The sequence below is a fragment of the Rhinoderma darwinii genome, chromosome 1, assembly GCF_050947455.1.
Source record: "Rhinoderma darwinii isolate aRhiDar2 chromosome 1, aRhiDar2.hap1, whole genome shotgun sequence".
In the NCBI taxonomy this organism is placed as follows: domain Eukaryota; kingdom Metazoa; phylum Chordata; class Amphibia; order Anura; family Rhinodermatidae; genus Rhinoderma; species Rhinoderma darwinii.
The window spans coordinates 111,121,016-111,138,380 of NC_134687.1; the positions used below are offsets into that span (position 1 = coordinate 111,121,016).

Consider the following 17,365-nt stretch of genomic DNA (forward strand, 5'->3'; position numbering starts at 1 on the left):
TGTTCAGAGCCTGTCCAGATTATCAGCAGGTCATCAATGTACCGGAAATATGCTAGAGGTTTAGTTACGCAGGTTGATAAAAACTCTTCCTCTAGTTTGGCCATGAACAGGTTAGCATATTGTGGTGACATTTTGCTACCCATAGCGCTTCCCATACATTGCAGATATATGTCTTTGTCAAATAAAAAATAATTGTGATGGAGTACGAACCTGATGAGTTGTAGGGCTGGCTCTGTCGCTAGATTGTTCTTTTGAAGAAAGTGTTGGCATGCGGCTATGCCATCCTCATGGGGGATGTTAGAATATAAAGATTCCACATCCATAGTTGCCAATATTGTTCCCTCTGGTAGTGGACCTAGAGCTGAGAGTTTGCAGAGGACATCTGTGGTGTCCTGGACATAACTGGGTGTGCACCTCACCAAGGGCTTTAGAAGATTTTCCACCCAGCCAGAAATATTCTCAGTTAAAGTCCCAACACCTGAAATGATTGGTCTCCCTGGATTGCCTTCTTTATGTATTTTAGGTAACATGTAGAATGTTCCCATTCTGGGATTGTCCGGTATAAGGTCCATTAAACTGTCTGATACAGCGTTGAAATTATTGATGATACGGACAAGTTCTACTGTGTATTGTTTGGTGGGGTCTTCATTAAGCAGGGTGTAGTATTTTCTGTCTGAGAGTTGTCTGTGTGCCTCCTGGATATAATCGGATGTATTCAGAATCACTACATCTGAATACATCCGATTATATCCAGGAGGCACACAGACAACTCTCAGACAGAAAATACTACACCCTGCTTAATGAAGACCCCACCAAACAATACACAGTAGAACTTGTCCGTATCATCAATAATTTCAACGCTGTATCAGACAGTTTAATGGACCTTATACCGGACAATCCCAGAATGGGAACATTCTACATGTTACCTAAAATACATAAAGAAGGCAATCCAGGGAGACCAATCATTTCAGGTGTTGGGACTTTAACTGAGAATATTTCTGGCTGGGTGGAAAATCTTCTAAAGCCCTTGGTGAGGTGCACACCCAGTTATGTCCAGGACACCACAGATGTCCTCTGCAAACTCTCAGCTCTAGGTCCACTACCAGAGGGAACAATATTGGCAACTATGGATGTGGAATCTTTATATTCTAACATCCCCCATGAGGATGGCATAGCCGCATGCCAACACTTTCTTCAAAAGAACAATCTAGCGACAGAGCCAGCCCTACAACTCATCAGGTTCGTACTCCATCACAATTATTTTTTATTTGACAAAGACATATATCTGCAATGTATGGGAAGCGCTATGGGTAGCAAAATGTCACCACAATATGCTAACCTGTTCATGGCCAAACTAGAGGAAGAGTTTTTATCAACCTGCGTAACTAAACCTCTAGCATATTTCCGGTACATTGATGACCTGCTGATAATCTGGACAGGCTCTGAACATGAACTGCTTTCTTTCCATAAAAACTTCAACAAGTTCCATCCTACCATCAAACTCACTCTCAACTACTCTACATCTCAAATACATTTTCTGGACATGAGCATATACATGAGAGACAATACCATACAAACAACAATCTACCATAAACCTACAGGCCGTCCAGCATATCTGAGATGGAACAGCTTCCATCCGAGACACATAAAGAAATCCATCATCTACAGCCAGGCTCTGCGATACATACGGATCTGTTCAGACTGTGAAGACACAAAACAACACCTGCTATCACTGAGGAATACATTCTTACAACAGGGATACCATCCAAGGATTATAGATGATCAGATCTACAGAGCAACAAGAATTCCAAGGAGCAATCTTCTGGAGTACAAAAAGAAGGAAGACAACAGCAGGGTTCCCCTAGTGGTCATATACAACCCCCAAATGAACATCTTGAGGAAAATTGCTGCTGATCTCCAACCTATATTTAACAAAGACAATAAACTGAAGGAAATATTCCCAGATTTACCACTCCTTGCATACAAACAGCCACCAAACCTAAGGAATCTCCTGGTCAGAAGTGCCCTCTCACCACCATCAGAGACTGGCACTTTTCCTTGCAACAGTAGAAAATGCAAGACCTATACCAACATCTGGTCATCAAACACCATCCAGATACCAAACACGCAGCAGGACTATAAAATCACTGGCACGTTCTCCTGTACATCCTCCAATGTAGTGTACATGATCCTGTGTACAAGGTGCATCAATAAAGGAATCTACATTGGAGAAACAATACAAAAACTACAAACCAGGATGAATCTTCACAGACATACAATAAAACAGGAGGTGGATACACCCGTGGGAAAACACTTCTCTGGACCAGACCACAGTTTGGCAGATTTAAAGGTACTCATTCTGAAGGGTCATTTTAAAAACAACAGAGAAAGAAAAATTTGGGAATTCAAGATGATGATAAAATTCCAGTCATTGACACAAGGCCTCAATCTAACACCAGGATTTATGAGCCACTACATGGACACACGTCACGTCCCCCATCAGACTGACTCCAGATGCCTTAACTCCTAAGTCATCACCCCTATAACCTCAGTTTTATTGCCCCGGCTTATCTTAATGATGTATCACCTCATGTACTAATTGTCTTTGTGTAACATCTAAATGTTGTGCTTTTTTCTAAGTCATTCATTTGTAAACTGCCTGAAGAAGGGGCCTCTGTGCTCTGAAAGCTTGCATATAGAACTTTTATGGTTAGCCAATAAAGGTATCATACCTATTATACTTTTGTCTTTTTTGACACAAAAGTATTTAACATTTCATGCAGAAAAATATGAAATTTGTAAATTTCACCTCTACTTTGCTTTAATTCCTGTGAAATGTGTAAAGGGTTAAGACATTTTCTAAATGCTGTTTTGAATACTTTGAGGGGTGAAGTTTTTAAAATGGGGTGACTTTTTTGGGGTTTCTAATATATAAGGCCCTCAAAACCACTTCACAACTGAACTGGCCCCTGTAAAAATAGCCTTTTGAAATTTTCTTGAAAATGTGAGAAATTGCTGCTAAAGTTCTAAGCCTTGTGAGGTCATAGAAAAATAAAAGGATGTTCAAAAAACGAGGCCAATCTAAAGTAGACATATGGGTGATGTTAATTAGCAACATTTTTGTGTGGTATAACTGCCTGTCTTACAAGCAGATACATTTAAATTGAGAAAAATGCTAATTTTTGCAATTTTTCGCTAATTTTTGGTGTTTTTCACAATTAAATACTGAACATATCGAGCAAATTTTGCCAGTAACATAAAGTCCAATGTGTCACGAGAAAACAATCTCAGAATCGCTTGGATAGGTGAAAGCATTCCGGAGTTATTACCACATAAAGTGACACATGTCAGATTTGAAAAATGAGGCTCTGTCAGGAAGGTCAAAAGTGGCTAAAGAGGGAAGGGGTTAAAATAAACAGTCATCAATCATTATGGGAAAGTAAACAACATTTGTGTTTTTGTTTATTGTAATTACTGCAAGAATTTTAGATATTATAAAAAGAGATCGAATTTTACAAATATTTGCGATCAAACCCTATGCACCCATAAAACAACATCATCTGCTAGTCAACTTAAAGAGAATGCCTGTCATTTGTTATACAAAAGTAAAACATTTACATCCATACTATAAATGGATATAGTCAAGTATTAAAGAAAAGTATGTCTAATATGTTGTGCTGCAGTTGTAGTGTCTGTTCCGCCATTATTTAAATTGTAAACTACTTCTGCTGCATTTTTCAGAATCTGCCATTGTGAGGGAGATGATGAAAATCCCCTTATTACACCGTGTCACTGTACAGGAACATTGAGATTTGTACATCAAGCCTGCCTACATCAGTGGATTAAAAGCTCAGACACACGTTGCTGTGAACTTTGCAAATATGATTTTGTAATGGAAACGAAACTTAAACCTTTAAGAAAGGTAAGAAAATAGCAAAATTATTGGTCTATGCAAATTAACAGAAAAACACAAACGCTAATAGTGTGGTGACATCAGATCCATCTCAGATAGATAGATGATGTGGAAGATAGATAGATCAATCGATCAATCGATCGATCGATCGATCGATCGATCGATAGATAGATCAAAAGATAGGTAGCAAAAAATATTTTTGATCAATTTGAAATCAATTGGATGAGTATTTTTTCTTTCTTCTACTGTGTAAAATGAAAACAGTTATAAACAAATAACAGGTGAAATAGTGGGAGTGTGGATACTGACTATAGAATCAACCAGTGATATCATACAAAGAGGTAACCTGTGTAAACTCAAAATACATTTTATTAAATATTACTGTATTTTTTCAAGGGCGGTTATCAAACATCCATATCTCTCAAGTTGAAAATTAAATTCCCCATTCAACTGCACAGTGCCACATTTACAGTATAGTGATGGCATAGGCACAGTAGCTGTGGGATTGGTGATAGCTATGATCTGGACGTTTAATCCTGTAAATGTGTCTGTCAATAGCACCTGCGGCACCAAATTGTGTCAACGAATGAGGGTGGGTGCCAATGTGGAGGTGGGGTGCCAATGGGTTGTTATGAAAATTTGAGGCCTTTTGCTATCCTATTATCAAGTCCCTATTAGGCCCTGACAGGCAACAGTGGAGGTATTCTAATACATTCCTCTGATGGGACAATTAATAAATAAGTAAAGAAAATAACTAAGGTTTAGCAATGTTTAAAAAACAAATTAAACAATAAAATTATTAACAAAAAGACACATTTTTATTGAGCCCACTATCATAACCATACTGTAATAGTGCATAGGTTTATATATAACATTATTTATTTCATTTTCATGCTTTATTTAGTGTGTCTTTATTAGGGTCCAGAACAAAAATAAATGTCTAAAAACACGTGCTGACGTTATACCTCATCACTGTAGTTCTGTTCTTCTCTACGTGGTTCTTTTATACTTCCCTTTTCTTTGCATAGGAATAGTATTGGAATCTGTAACTCTTTTGTTCCCAATGCAACTCTTTCACCTTGTTTCTATATTTATCAATCAATTATTTTCATCTCCCATGTCCCTACGGATTGGACATAGGATATATCAACAAATTTATTTGTTATGTTGAATTTAGTCAGCACACTAGTTAAAATTCAGTTAGCACACATAGATTTCCCCGACACGTTTCAACGTGCACCACCCGCTTCTTCAAGGCAGCAACAGCCAAAGTTTGGTAATTATGTTTCATTCGCTTACAGAGATTGGAATTTTTTTTATTTGTTGCAGTGGCTATTTTTTAAAAAGTGGCAATAGAAAGTGTAGCCATATTGATGGTCTCTTTCTGCCAATTTTTCAGGAACAAATGGTAACTTATCATTTTATTGGCATGTTCAATCAATAACTCGATGGTAGATGTATCACTAGTTTCTGAGAAGCTAATTATTATTGTAATATTTGCAATAATAATAAAAGGATCACTCCCTACTGATAAAGGGAATTATAACGCTGAGTTGTCAATTTATTCATATATTTCCAGGATGAATAACAGAGGAATAGCACAACACAGAGATCTAAGAAAAGATGTTACAGAAATGTTATTTTATTGATAATGCAAGTATTTACTAAAACAGACATGTCAGGAGAGCTGATGGGTCCTTTTTTAAAAGTAGTTTTTCAGCCAGTAAAAATTTATGGCCTATCCTCAGGATAGGCCATCAATAGCTGATGGGTTGGGGTCCGAATCCTGGAACCCCCGCCTAACAACTCTTTCCCCTTCATTTCTACTTGCTGTGAATCGTAGACACACATGTAGCGGCGATTCACATGTATCGCAGCCTTTTCTTCCATTCACTTCTATCGGAGAAGAAGGCTGCAATACCTGTGAATCACTGCTACATCCGTGTCAGCGATTCACAGTGAGCAAGTAGAAATTAATAAGAAGCAGCGCTCGTACAAGCGCTGTACCCCCTTCAAATCAGCTGATCGGCGGGGTCCCGTGAGTCGGACCCTGACACATAAGCTATTAATGGCCTATCCTGAGGATAGGCCATCAATTTTTACTGGCTGAAAACCCCCTTTTAAACCCTGTTCACAAGGAGTTTTTCGACAATTTTTTTGCTGCGGAAACCGCGGCAAAAAGCGGCAAAAAAAGGCCCAAATTGACTCCCATTGATTTCAATGGGAGGTGGAGTTGTTTTTTTTCCAGAGAGCAGAAAAAAACGCTCTCAGAAAAAAGAAACGACATGCCTTATCTTGAGCCGTTTTTCGCCTCAAAACCCCATTGAAATGAAGAGATGGAAAAAACGTCCGACAGGTTTTTTTGACGCATTTTATGGCAAAAGACGCTCACGGTCTTTTTCCTTTGCCTGTTGAAGAGAGAGTAAAAAAAAAACTCGGCAAAATTCACGTCAAAAAACGCCTGTGGTGCAAAACCACTTTAAAAAAACGGAGCTAATTTTTACAGGCAGAATTTTCGTGTGAACAGGGCCTATTGATCTCCATTGGGACTAGTATAAATATAAATCCAGAAATGTTAACTAGCACATTCTGCAATATTCTAGTCCGCTAAAATGCCCTATTGGAATCCTAAGGGTATGGTCACACGGAGTGTTTTCAGATGTAGTTCGGGCGTTTTAGACCTCGAATTACCCCTGAAAAAACGCCCCTAATACGCCTCCAAACATCTGCCCATTGCTTTCAATGGGTTTTACGGTGTTCTGTTCCCACGAGCCTTAATTTTACGCGTCGCTGTCAAAATACGGCACGTAAAAAGACGCCCGCGAAAAAGAAGTGCATGTCACTTCTTGGGACGTTTTTGGAGCAGTTTTTCATTGACTCCATTGAAAAACAGCTCCAATAACAGCCGTAAAATACGCCGCGAAAAACGCGAGTTGCTACAAAAACGTCTGAAAATTAGGAGCTGTTTTCGCCTGAAAAACAGCTCCGTATTTTCTGACCTTTTTGGTCACTGCGTGTGAACATACCCTAAGGCTGGGTTCACACGTGGCGGAATTTCACTTAAATTCCGCTGCGGACACTCCGCAGCGTTAATCCGCAGCGGAGCCGTTTCTCCATTGACTTCCACTTTAATTTCGCAGTGTTCGTTTAGACGAGGCGTAAAATTCCGCTGCGGAGCATAGGCTGCGGAGCGGAATTTGGTGTCCGCAGCATGCTCTGTCTGTTGCGGAGCAGTGGCGGACTCATGGCGGAATTTCTCCATTGACTTCAATGGAGATTCTAATTTCCGCAATGAAGTCCGCAGCTGTCATGCACATGTTATGTGTGCTGCGGATGCGTCTTGCTTTTTTAACTTGACATTTCTTCATTCTGGCTGGACCTATGTATTTCTAGGTCTACAGCCAGACTGAGGAAGTCAATGGGGCTCCCGTAATGACGGGAGCGTTGCTAGGAGACGTCTGTAAATAGTCACTGTCCAGGGTGCTGAAAGAGTTAAGCGATCGGCAGTAACTGTTTCTGCACCCGGGACAGTGACTACCGATCCCAATATACAGCAACCTGTAAAAAAATATAAGTTCATACTTACCGAGAACTCCCTGCTTCTGTCTCCAGTCCGGCCTCCCAGGATGACGTTTCAGTCTAAGTGACGGCTGCAGCCAATCACAGGCCAAGCACAGGCTGCAGCGGTCACATGGACTGGCGCGTCATCCAGGGAGGTTGGGCTGGATGCCGAAAGAGGGACGCGTCACCAAGACAACGGCCGGTAAGTATGAAATTCGTTTACTTTCACTAGGGAAAGTGCTGTCCCTTCTCTCTATCCTGCACTGATAGAGAGAAGGGAAGCACTTTTCCCGCAGTCCGCAGCAGCTAGTCCGCATCAATTTTCTGCACATTTTGGGCAGATCCGCAGCCGTAATCCGCAACCCGGATTAGGTGCGGCATTGATGCGGACAGTTGCGGAGGAAATCCGCCACGTGTGGTCATGCCCTAACAGTTCTGGATTTTTTGCTTTGTTGTCCATGGAGAATGGAAGGCATAATGAAATAAATAAAAATGTATCAATTGTGCTATTAACTTGCATTAGTGCACAAATGTTCTCTTGCACATTACCTGTGTTTTTAGGCAGCAGTCACTCTCTAGAGATAAATTACAGTAATTGACCAGAAAATATGAGATGAAATGTTTGCATTTTACATTTTTCATGAGGTTATAGATGAGTTTGGTATATGTTCATTTTGATTATCCATTTCTTACAAATTATTTCTGCTTTGCAAACACAAGCAGTCAAACATACTTCTTTTTTGTTGAGAATCTTATTTGCTTCCCTGTACTGCACAATGCTGTAAATACATGTCATCTGAATTGTCACATTCATGCAGTATTGATGTATTCTGAATAATAAATGTTTTTATGCATTAGTATTCAATCAAACAAGACAAACACAAAGCATGTCATTTATAAGAATGCTAGCAGCTTACAAATAACGTAAATAATGCCTTGAGAGTTATATGCTTAATAATAGTTATGCTGGGTGGTATGTAACTCCTCTTTTAAAATGAAAAAGACAATTATTTATTCTCAGTGAAATACGTTCTTTTGTTATTTTACTGTGGCAAACATTGTTCTGCATACTAAGTCAAATAATACATCTGTAGGTGTGTAGCATTTTCTCCAAACTTCCATTATTAAAACGTTCTAAATTCCAGTTATAAAAAAAACAAAACCTGTCGGTATTCATCAAAGTGATGATTCAATAAAGACTGTAAAAGAAAGTATTAATGCCAGTGCTGCCATCAGGGCAGTACGACTGGTACTGCCGTCAGGTGTCCCAAAGATGAGGAAAAGAGGCCGACTTTTCTCCAAAGTAACTACTACTGGGACCTTGCTCACAAGGACTGACACTGACATTATATACGCTGATGCACAAAACAAAAGGTCTTGATTCTGGCCAGCATCAGAAACTTGTGAACAGGAACCCAACGTCAGGAGGAAATGTCCAAGGTAACTTCAGTAGGGTCAATTGTGCTTGATCGTTGGGCTTGATTTGGTCTATCTGTTTGATTTCTTTGCCTTGGAGCTTCAGTACTGGAGAACATTTTTAAGAACAAAAAGCCTTCACCAGCACTGAAGCTCCAAAGCAATATTTTTGTTTTATCATAAAATTTATGGGCACTACTGTGACTGGCACTTCTGAATGGTCACTGACTGTCATAGCTAGCTTTTTTTTTTTTTTTTTTTTAAATGTCTACATTTTTATGAGCACTGCAGTGGCTACAATCTTTGTATGGCCACTGGTATTCCTAGCATAATTGCATAGGCACAGCTGTGTTTGGCACACATAAGTTGCACTACTATGTAGCTGTGCTCCTGATTAAGGAACGGTTTGAATTTTTGTTGGGGGCTGAATTGTTCAGGGAGTCTTGTCTGGTGTCTGAATTATTTAGGGCGTCTGATCTGGGTTTTAAATTCATTTAGGGGGTCTGCTCTGGGGTCTGAATACATTTCAGGGTCTAGTCAGGGGTCTGAAATAGTTTTGAGGTATTGTTGGATGTCTGAATTAATTTAATGCTCTGGTCTGAGGTCTGAATTAATGTTGGCATCTGGTCTGGGGACTACGCAAGTGATGTGGGTGCTGCATGTGAGGAGTAAGCGGAGACTTCCTCCAGGCGTGCAGAGGCAATTGGAGATCATAGAGCCTACAAGAGCAGCAGCCAGCAATACATCTATGCTCTGTACAGACAGCAGCTTCAGTGCAATGATATTTTTTTTGTCGTCCCCCCCCGCCTACACCCCCACCGAACACATGCACACCTACTGTCTCCCCCTGTTCCTACACAGAGCTTCCATCAGGTTGCCGGGAGTCAGACCCTCAGCTTTGATATTGATGACCTATCCTAAGCATAGGTTATCAATATCAAAGTTCTGGAAAATATTAGCAATTTAATCATATTTTTTATTTATAGTAACCCCTTAATGACCAGCCTATTTTAGACCTTAATGACCAAGGCATTTTTTATGGGGGGAATAGAAAAAAAACAGCAATTTCACCACACTTTTTTGCATCCTAAATTTACTCCGTTTACCGTGTGGTATAAATAACACAATAACTTTATTCAGTGGGTTGTTGCAATTGCAACAATACCAAATTTGTATAGTTTTTGTATGTTTTACTACTTTTACAAAGTAAAAACACTTTTCAAAATTATTTTTTTTTGTGTCTTCATATTTGAAGAGCCATAACTTTTATTTTTTCGCCGATGCAATTGTATGGCAGCTTTTTTTTGCGGGACGACTTGTATTTTTTATCGGTACCATTTTGGAGTAGATGCGACTTTTTGATCACTTTTTAGCACATTTTTTTCTAGGCTGGATTCAAAGAAAACAGCAATTTTTGTATGTTTTTTTATTTTATTTTTTACGACGTTCACCGTGCGGTTTAAATTATGTAATAAGTTTATAGTTGAGGTAGTTTCGGACGCGGCGATACCAAATATGTGTAACTTTTCTACTTTATTTTGTTTTTGAATAATAAAGCAGTTTGTAAGGGGGAAAAGTGGGTTTTTAATTTTTTTTTCCACTTTTTTTTTTTTTCACTTTTGATTAAACTTTTTTTTTAGTTTTTTACTAGTCCCACTAGGGGACTTCACTATGCGATTATCCGATCACATTTATAATACACTGCAATACTTCTGTATTGCAGTGTATTATGCCTGTCCGTGTAAAACGGACAGGCATCTGCTAGGTCATGCCAGAGGCATGACCCAGCAGGCATTTACTGCAGGCAGACCTGGGGGCCTTTATTAGGCCCCCGGCTGCCATCGGAGACACAGACACTCAGCGATTTGATCGCTGGGTGTCGGTGGGATGAGAGGGAGCTCCCTCCCTCTCTCCATAACCACTCAGATGCGGCGCTCGCTATTGAGCGCCGCATCTGAGGGGTTAAACGGGTGAGATCGATACTAATATCGATCTCATCCATTCGAGCAGGGAAGCCCCCAGCCCTCAGCTACCTCTGGCAGCTGAGAGCAGGGAGATTTAACGGCTCCCAGCTCTGTTTATTTATTCAGATGCAGCGCCGTAAAAAGGCTATTACATCGGAATAAAGCCCGTTAGTGGCCGCCGTAAAAACACTATGGGGTGGTCACTAATGGATTAAATGTAATTGAAATGAGAAAATGTATTTAGTCTGATGTAGCTCTTTGAAGGTAATTGGTTTGAAGGCAAAATGCTGCAAAGTAAGAATTTTAAAAAATAGGTTTTTTTTATCAATTAACAAAATACAAAGTGAATGAACAGAAGGGAAATCTAAATCAAATCAATATGTGATGTGACCACCCTTTTCCTTCAAAACAGCATAAATTCTTCTAGGTGCACTTGCACAATGTCATGGATTATACCAAGCAGGTGATAATGATCATCATTTTCATATGTAGGCTGAAACACGTTCATTAACTGTAACAGAGATAACTCTGTAGGAGGCTTAGAACTGGAGCAGCCAAACTGTGCTACAAGAGTGAGGTTGTGGAAGACAGTTTCATTTTACAGGTTTACCATGGCAGGACTGAACACAGCAACAAGACACAAGGTCATATTGCATCAGATAAGTCTCTCCCAGGCAAAGATTTCAAAGCATACTCGGGTTTCAAAATGTGCTCTTCAAGCTCTTTTGAAGAAGCACAAAGAAATGGGCAAAGTTGAGGACCATAAACGCAGGGGTCGGCCAAGTAAACTTAGTGCAGCAGATCAAAGACACATCATGCTTACTTCCCTTTGAAATCGGAAGATGTCCAGCAGTGCCATCAGCTCAGAACTGGCAAAAACCAGTGGGACCCAGGTACACCTATCTACTGTTCGGAGAAGTCTGTCTAGAAGTGGTCTTCATGGAAGAATTGCTGCCAAAAAGCCATAGCTTTGATTAGGAAACAAGGCCAAGCGACTCAACTATGCACGAAAACATTGGAACTGGGGTGCAGAAAAATGGCAGCAGGTGCTCTGGTACCCTTGTGCTACAAACTTTTGTATAGACTTTGCATAGATGGTGACTTGGTCAGCTGCCTCTCTGCTATGAGTGCTCTAAGTTTTAAATATTTGGCTGTAACAGAAGGCAGTTTGTTCGCAGAAGGGCTGGAGAGCAGGGAAATAATGAGTGTCTGCAGGCAACAGTAAAGCATGGTGGAGGTTCTTTGGAAGTTTGAGGTTGCATTATAGCAAATGAGTTGGGGATTTGGTGAGGATTAATGGTGTCCTTAATGCTGAGAAATATAGGCAGATAATTATCTATTATGCAATACCATCAGGAGGCGTCTGATTGGTTCCAAATTTATTTTGCAGCAAGACAATGACCCCAAACATATAGCCAATGTCATTAAGAACTATCTTTAGCGTAAAGAAGAACAAGGAGCTCTGAAAGTGATGACATGGCCCCCACAGAACCCTGATCTCAACATCATCGAGACTGTTTGGGATTACATGAAGAGACAGAAGGATTTAACGAAGCCTACATCGACAGAAGATCTGTAGTTAGTTTTCCAAGATATTTGGAACAACCTCCCTGCCCAGTTCCTTTAAAAACTGTGTGCAAGTGTACTTAGAAGAATTGATGCTGTTTTGAAGGCAAAGGGTGGTCACACCAAATATTGATTTGATTTAGATTTCTCTTCTGTTCATTCACTTTTTATTTTGTTAATTGATAAAAAAAAGCTATTAACACTTCTATTTTTGAAAGTATTTTTACTTTGCAGCATTTTTCCACAACTGCCTAAAACTTTTGTACAGTACAGTATATTTCAGAGACAGCATATCTATAAAACTATGGCCTCTAAACCACTGGATACTCAACAGACATTATCACACATAATAGGATTAGACACATAGATTCAGCAGAAAGTATCCCACATGATAGGCTTAGATACATTTGCTCAGCACACAGTATCACATGTAATAGGCTTAGACATAGGGCTTCAGCAGTCAGTCTTACGCATGATAGGCTGAGATACATGGCCCCACCAGACAGTATTACACATGATAGACTTAGATACAGGTCCTCAGAAGTAAGTATCCTTGTACTTACCCTCAGGGGAAAATTTGGGGTCCCAAGCAAAGTAATGTCTGGGGGATCTAATCAAAGGCACCTGTAGAAAGTGCCACACACAGTTCCCCCTGTAGATAGTGCCACACACAGTGCCCCCTGTAGATAGTGCCACACTCCGTGCCCCCTGTTGAAAATGCCACATGCACCGTGCCCCTGTAGATTGTGTCAAACAACCCCTGTAGAAAGTGATACACATGCTTTCATTAAGTAATAGTGCCCCCAAATAAATAAAAAGTTATACTCATTTAGCCCCGTTTTCAATGACGAACTGAGCTGCATGGTCTCACAGCCTCCTCAGACCTGCAGCCTATGAGAAGCCGGGACAGGCCCCTTGCATAAGCCGGTGCAATGTAATGACGTCACCGCGCCAGCCTGAGCAGGGATCCTGTCCCAGCATCTTATAGGCTGCAGGCCTAATCTGGCCTGTAGCCAAGTGAATGGTTGAGCAGGGAGCTGATAGCTCCCTGCTATGCCATAGTACTGAATTGTATCTGTGTCCTAAGGATGCAGATATAATTAAATGTAGCAGTCGCCAGTGAATCCTTGGCTTAGGCCCCGTATAGCCAGGTGCTAGCGTTGCCACTGGTGATCTGGCTCATAAGAGAGTAGGAGAAGGAGTGACTTGGCAAATAAGAACAGATTAAGAGAGTAATAGGAGAGCTGCAGAAGGAGTAGCTCTGCACATTTAAAAGCTAGGAAAAGAGTAGGCAAATAGGAGAGCTGAGGAAGGAGTGTTCTGAACAGATTGAGAAAGAATAGAATAGAACATAGGAGAGCAGAGAAAGTGTCACAATCCAGGGGTATGTGGACTCACTAGGCCGCTCCACTGTAGCGGAGAGGCAGCTAGCCAAGTCACCATCTATGCAAAGTCTATACAAAAGTTTATAGCACAAGGGTACCTGAGATAGTCCAGACAGTGGCAGAGGCTTTGGCACAGATGGGGCTAGACATGGCAGGTAGTGCCAGACATGGCAGATGATAACAGGAGTGGCATATGACACCAGATGTGGTGTATAACAGCAGGTGGCGCAACACGACTCCAACACTAAAAAGGCTCAGGAACAAAACACAGTACGGGATACAGGATACAGGTAGCAGGGCACGGGAACACTGGGAGCAGGATAACACAAAGGGACCATTTGCAACACGAACATGGGTAGACAACAACAACGCTCAGCCAAGGAATGAAAGGGCAGGGCCCTTTTTATAGTCCAGGGTGATTTTGGAAATAATTCATTACATATGCGCGTGCTGGCCCCTTAAGGACGGGAACCAGCGCGCACGCCCCCTCCTGGACATTGTAAGACAGAGCGGCTGGATGTGCTGGCCTCCCCGGGGAAGGAGACGTCGGCCATAGGAGGAAGGTCTGCGGTCGCGGCCGTCATCAGGTAAGGGGAGGCGGCGGTCCGCGACCGTGGCCATTACAGGAAGGAGTGCTATGAAACATAGTGGTGCTGGAAATTACATCAGTCAGCAGAAGAGCTAGAGAAGGGGTCTTATATATAAAGTAAGAGAGCTGGGGGAATACAATGTCAGGTACATATAAGAGTTGAGAATGAGTGATCTAGCATTGAAAGCTTCTTAGCCTGTATACACCTATTACATATGCTGTAAATGGGTGAATAAAGTAAAATTCTCAGTAACAGCCATGAGCTAGATAAGTTCAGAGTAATCCTTTATATAGCACTAGATACATTTTCTTCCCAGGTGTAAATATCTGTGTAGCTGCAGCTAACATTATGAAATATATCTGACTTCAGATAACAGGGAACATGCAGAAGTTGATGCACTTGTTTTACACTATAATGTCTAACTATGCAAGCTGATTGTTTTTTTTACTATGAGTTCATTAGTTTACATATGCAGAGTATACATATGTAAGCATAGAAAACCATTAACCCTTTTGCATTATTAACACCCAGCTAATGATCTAATGCCTATGGAGGCCTCCCTGCTCTTCCCCAATGGCAGTTGTCGGGGAATGAAGGATTTCTTTTGGATTTCAACATGCCCAATCCTTTGTTCCCATGGCAGATAAGCCACTGCCAGATGTGTCTGGTAGCTGAACTTGCAGTTTTTTTTGGGGAAGCTGGGAGAAATAACGGGTGGAAGGTTAAAGGAAGATCTACTTCATATTCCACATGATCTATTTCATGTTATATTGTAAAACGTAACAATCTTCAAAATCAGTCAACGCCTTTTATTGCTTGTATAAAATTAAATGAGTTATATTTGATAATTATCATGTCATGTAAAATAAATCTTCTCTTATCATACAAAAGTCTACACTTGCAGTCCTTGAAGTGACAGTATGGCGGATGTAGATACTGTCACAGTTACCAAGGCAACTGGTTTCACTGATACAGTATGTTCCCTTTTATCTGTAATGGTATACTGAAGATAATCTGCATTGTACTGCTTTGATAAAGTTCACACATAAATTTGACTACATACATGTATCATTTATAACCCAAATCCTTGGGCTTCAAGAATGAACTAGCAAACCAGGATACTATACTGTGTTATTGATGAATCTTTGTTCATGCCTCGTCTAGGTAGGAAACTGAGTAGACTGGTTAAAGTGTAGCTAAACGCTTGACAAACTTCTGGCATGTCTTAGTGACATATCAGAAGTTTGGATTGGTGGGGGTCCGAGCACTGAGACCCCCACCAATCGCTAGAACAAAGCAGCTGAAGCGCTCGTGTGAGCGCTCACCCGCTTCGTGTCTGTTCGGCTTTTTCCGGAAATAAATGTATCGGTGTACGGACTCAATAGAGAGTCTATGAGCTCGTACTCCGATACATTGGATTTGCGGAAAAAGCAGAACAGACACGAAAGCGGCTGAGCGCTCACACGAGTGCTTCAGCTGCTTTGTTCTAGCGATTGGTGGGGGTCTCAGTGCTCGGACCCCCACCAATCCAAATTTCTGACATGTCACGCGTATTTGTGTGTGGCAAAACCACAGCGTAACACAGTACAAGCATAGACAATGAGATTCCAGGAAATCTCATAGACACGCTGCAGTATTTTCCCGCATGTAAATTGACCTGCAGTGCGTATTTTAAAATCTGCAGCATTTCAATTTATCTTGCGTTTCCGTTGCCAATTCTATCGGCCTAGTGCAGAGAAAAATCTCACTAAAACACGCAGCATGAAAGCGCCGCGATTTACGCAACAAAACGTAAAACCCGCACCTTCGGGTGCGTTTTTTTACTGAAAATTTCTAGTGGTTTTGCTGCGTGTGCATGTAACCTTAAAGGCTATATAAGTCTTTGATAGGGAACAGGATTTAGCGAACGATACAGCTGCTCTGTATAGAGAATACAGAGCAGCTATATCTCAAAAAGTAAAACTAATTTTTAATAAAAATGAATTATAAAGTTACAACTAACACACTGACTGATCTGTTTATTAAAAAAAATCAGCCAGGACATGGTGTTTATATGTGTTCCTTAGGGCATGACCAGACATTGCTCTGGAATTCCGCTGCGGAATTCTCCATTGCCTTCCACAGCTTTGTGGTTGGGTTCGTTTACACGTTGCGGACAATTCCGCTGTGGACCATAGGCTGCGGTGCGGAATTTGGTGTCCGCAGCATACACTGGTTGTTGCGGACGTGTAGCGGACTTGTTGCAGACTCATTGCGGAATTTCTCCATTGACTTCAATGGAGAGTCAAAATTCCGCAATGAAGTCCGCAGATGTTATGTGTGCTGCGGAGCGTATTGGTTTTACTAACATGACATTTCTTCATTCTGGCTGGACCTATGTATTTCTAGGTCTAGAGCCAGACTGAGGAAGTCAATGGGGCTCCCATAATTACGGGTGACTACGTGTGTGCACCCGTAATTACGGGAGCGTTGCTAGGCGACGTCAGTAAATAGTCACTGTCCAGGGTGCTGAAAGAGTTAAGTGATCGGCAGTAACTGTTTCAGCACCCTGGACAGTGACTTCCGATCACAATATACATCAACCTGTAAAAAAAAAATAGAAGTTCATACTTACCGAGAACTCCCTGCTTCTTCCTCCAGTCCGGCCTCCCGGGATGACGTTTCAGTCCAAGTGACGGCTGCAGCCAATCACAGGCTGCAGCGGTCACATGGACTGCTGCGTCATCCAGGGCGGTTGGGCTGGATGGCGAAAGAGGGACGAGTCACCAAGACAACGGCCGGGTAAATATGAATTTATTTTTACTTTTACTAGGGAAAGAGCTGTCCCTTCTCTCTATCCTGCACTGATAGAGAAAAGGGAAGCCCTCTTCCCCTGAATACGCAACGGCTAGTCCGCATCAATTTAATGCCCATTTTAGGCAAAGCCGCAACAGAATCTGCAACAGAGATTCTGTACGGCATTGATGCAGA

General features: G+C 41.2%; 1 protein-coding gene across 3 annotated transcripts in view; it reads left to right on the forward strand.

Moving 5' to 3' along the window:
- Positions 1–17,365, forward strand: part of MARCHF1 (membrane associated ring-CH-type finger 1) — a 312,223-nt gene that overhangs the window by 174,343 nt on the left and 120,515 nt on the right. For all 3 annotated transcript variants that reach the window (XM_075860278.1, XM_075860277.1, XM_075860276.1), the window contains one exon: positions 3,742–3,922. In XM_075860278.1, the coding sequence (XP_075716393.1) occupies positions 3,742–3,922 (181 nt within the window). The remainder of the gene's footprint in view (positions 1–3,741; positions 3,923–17,365) is intronic.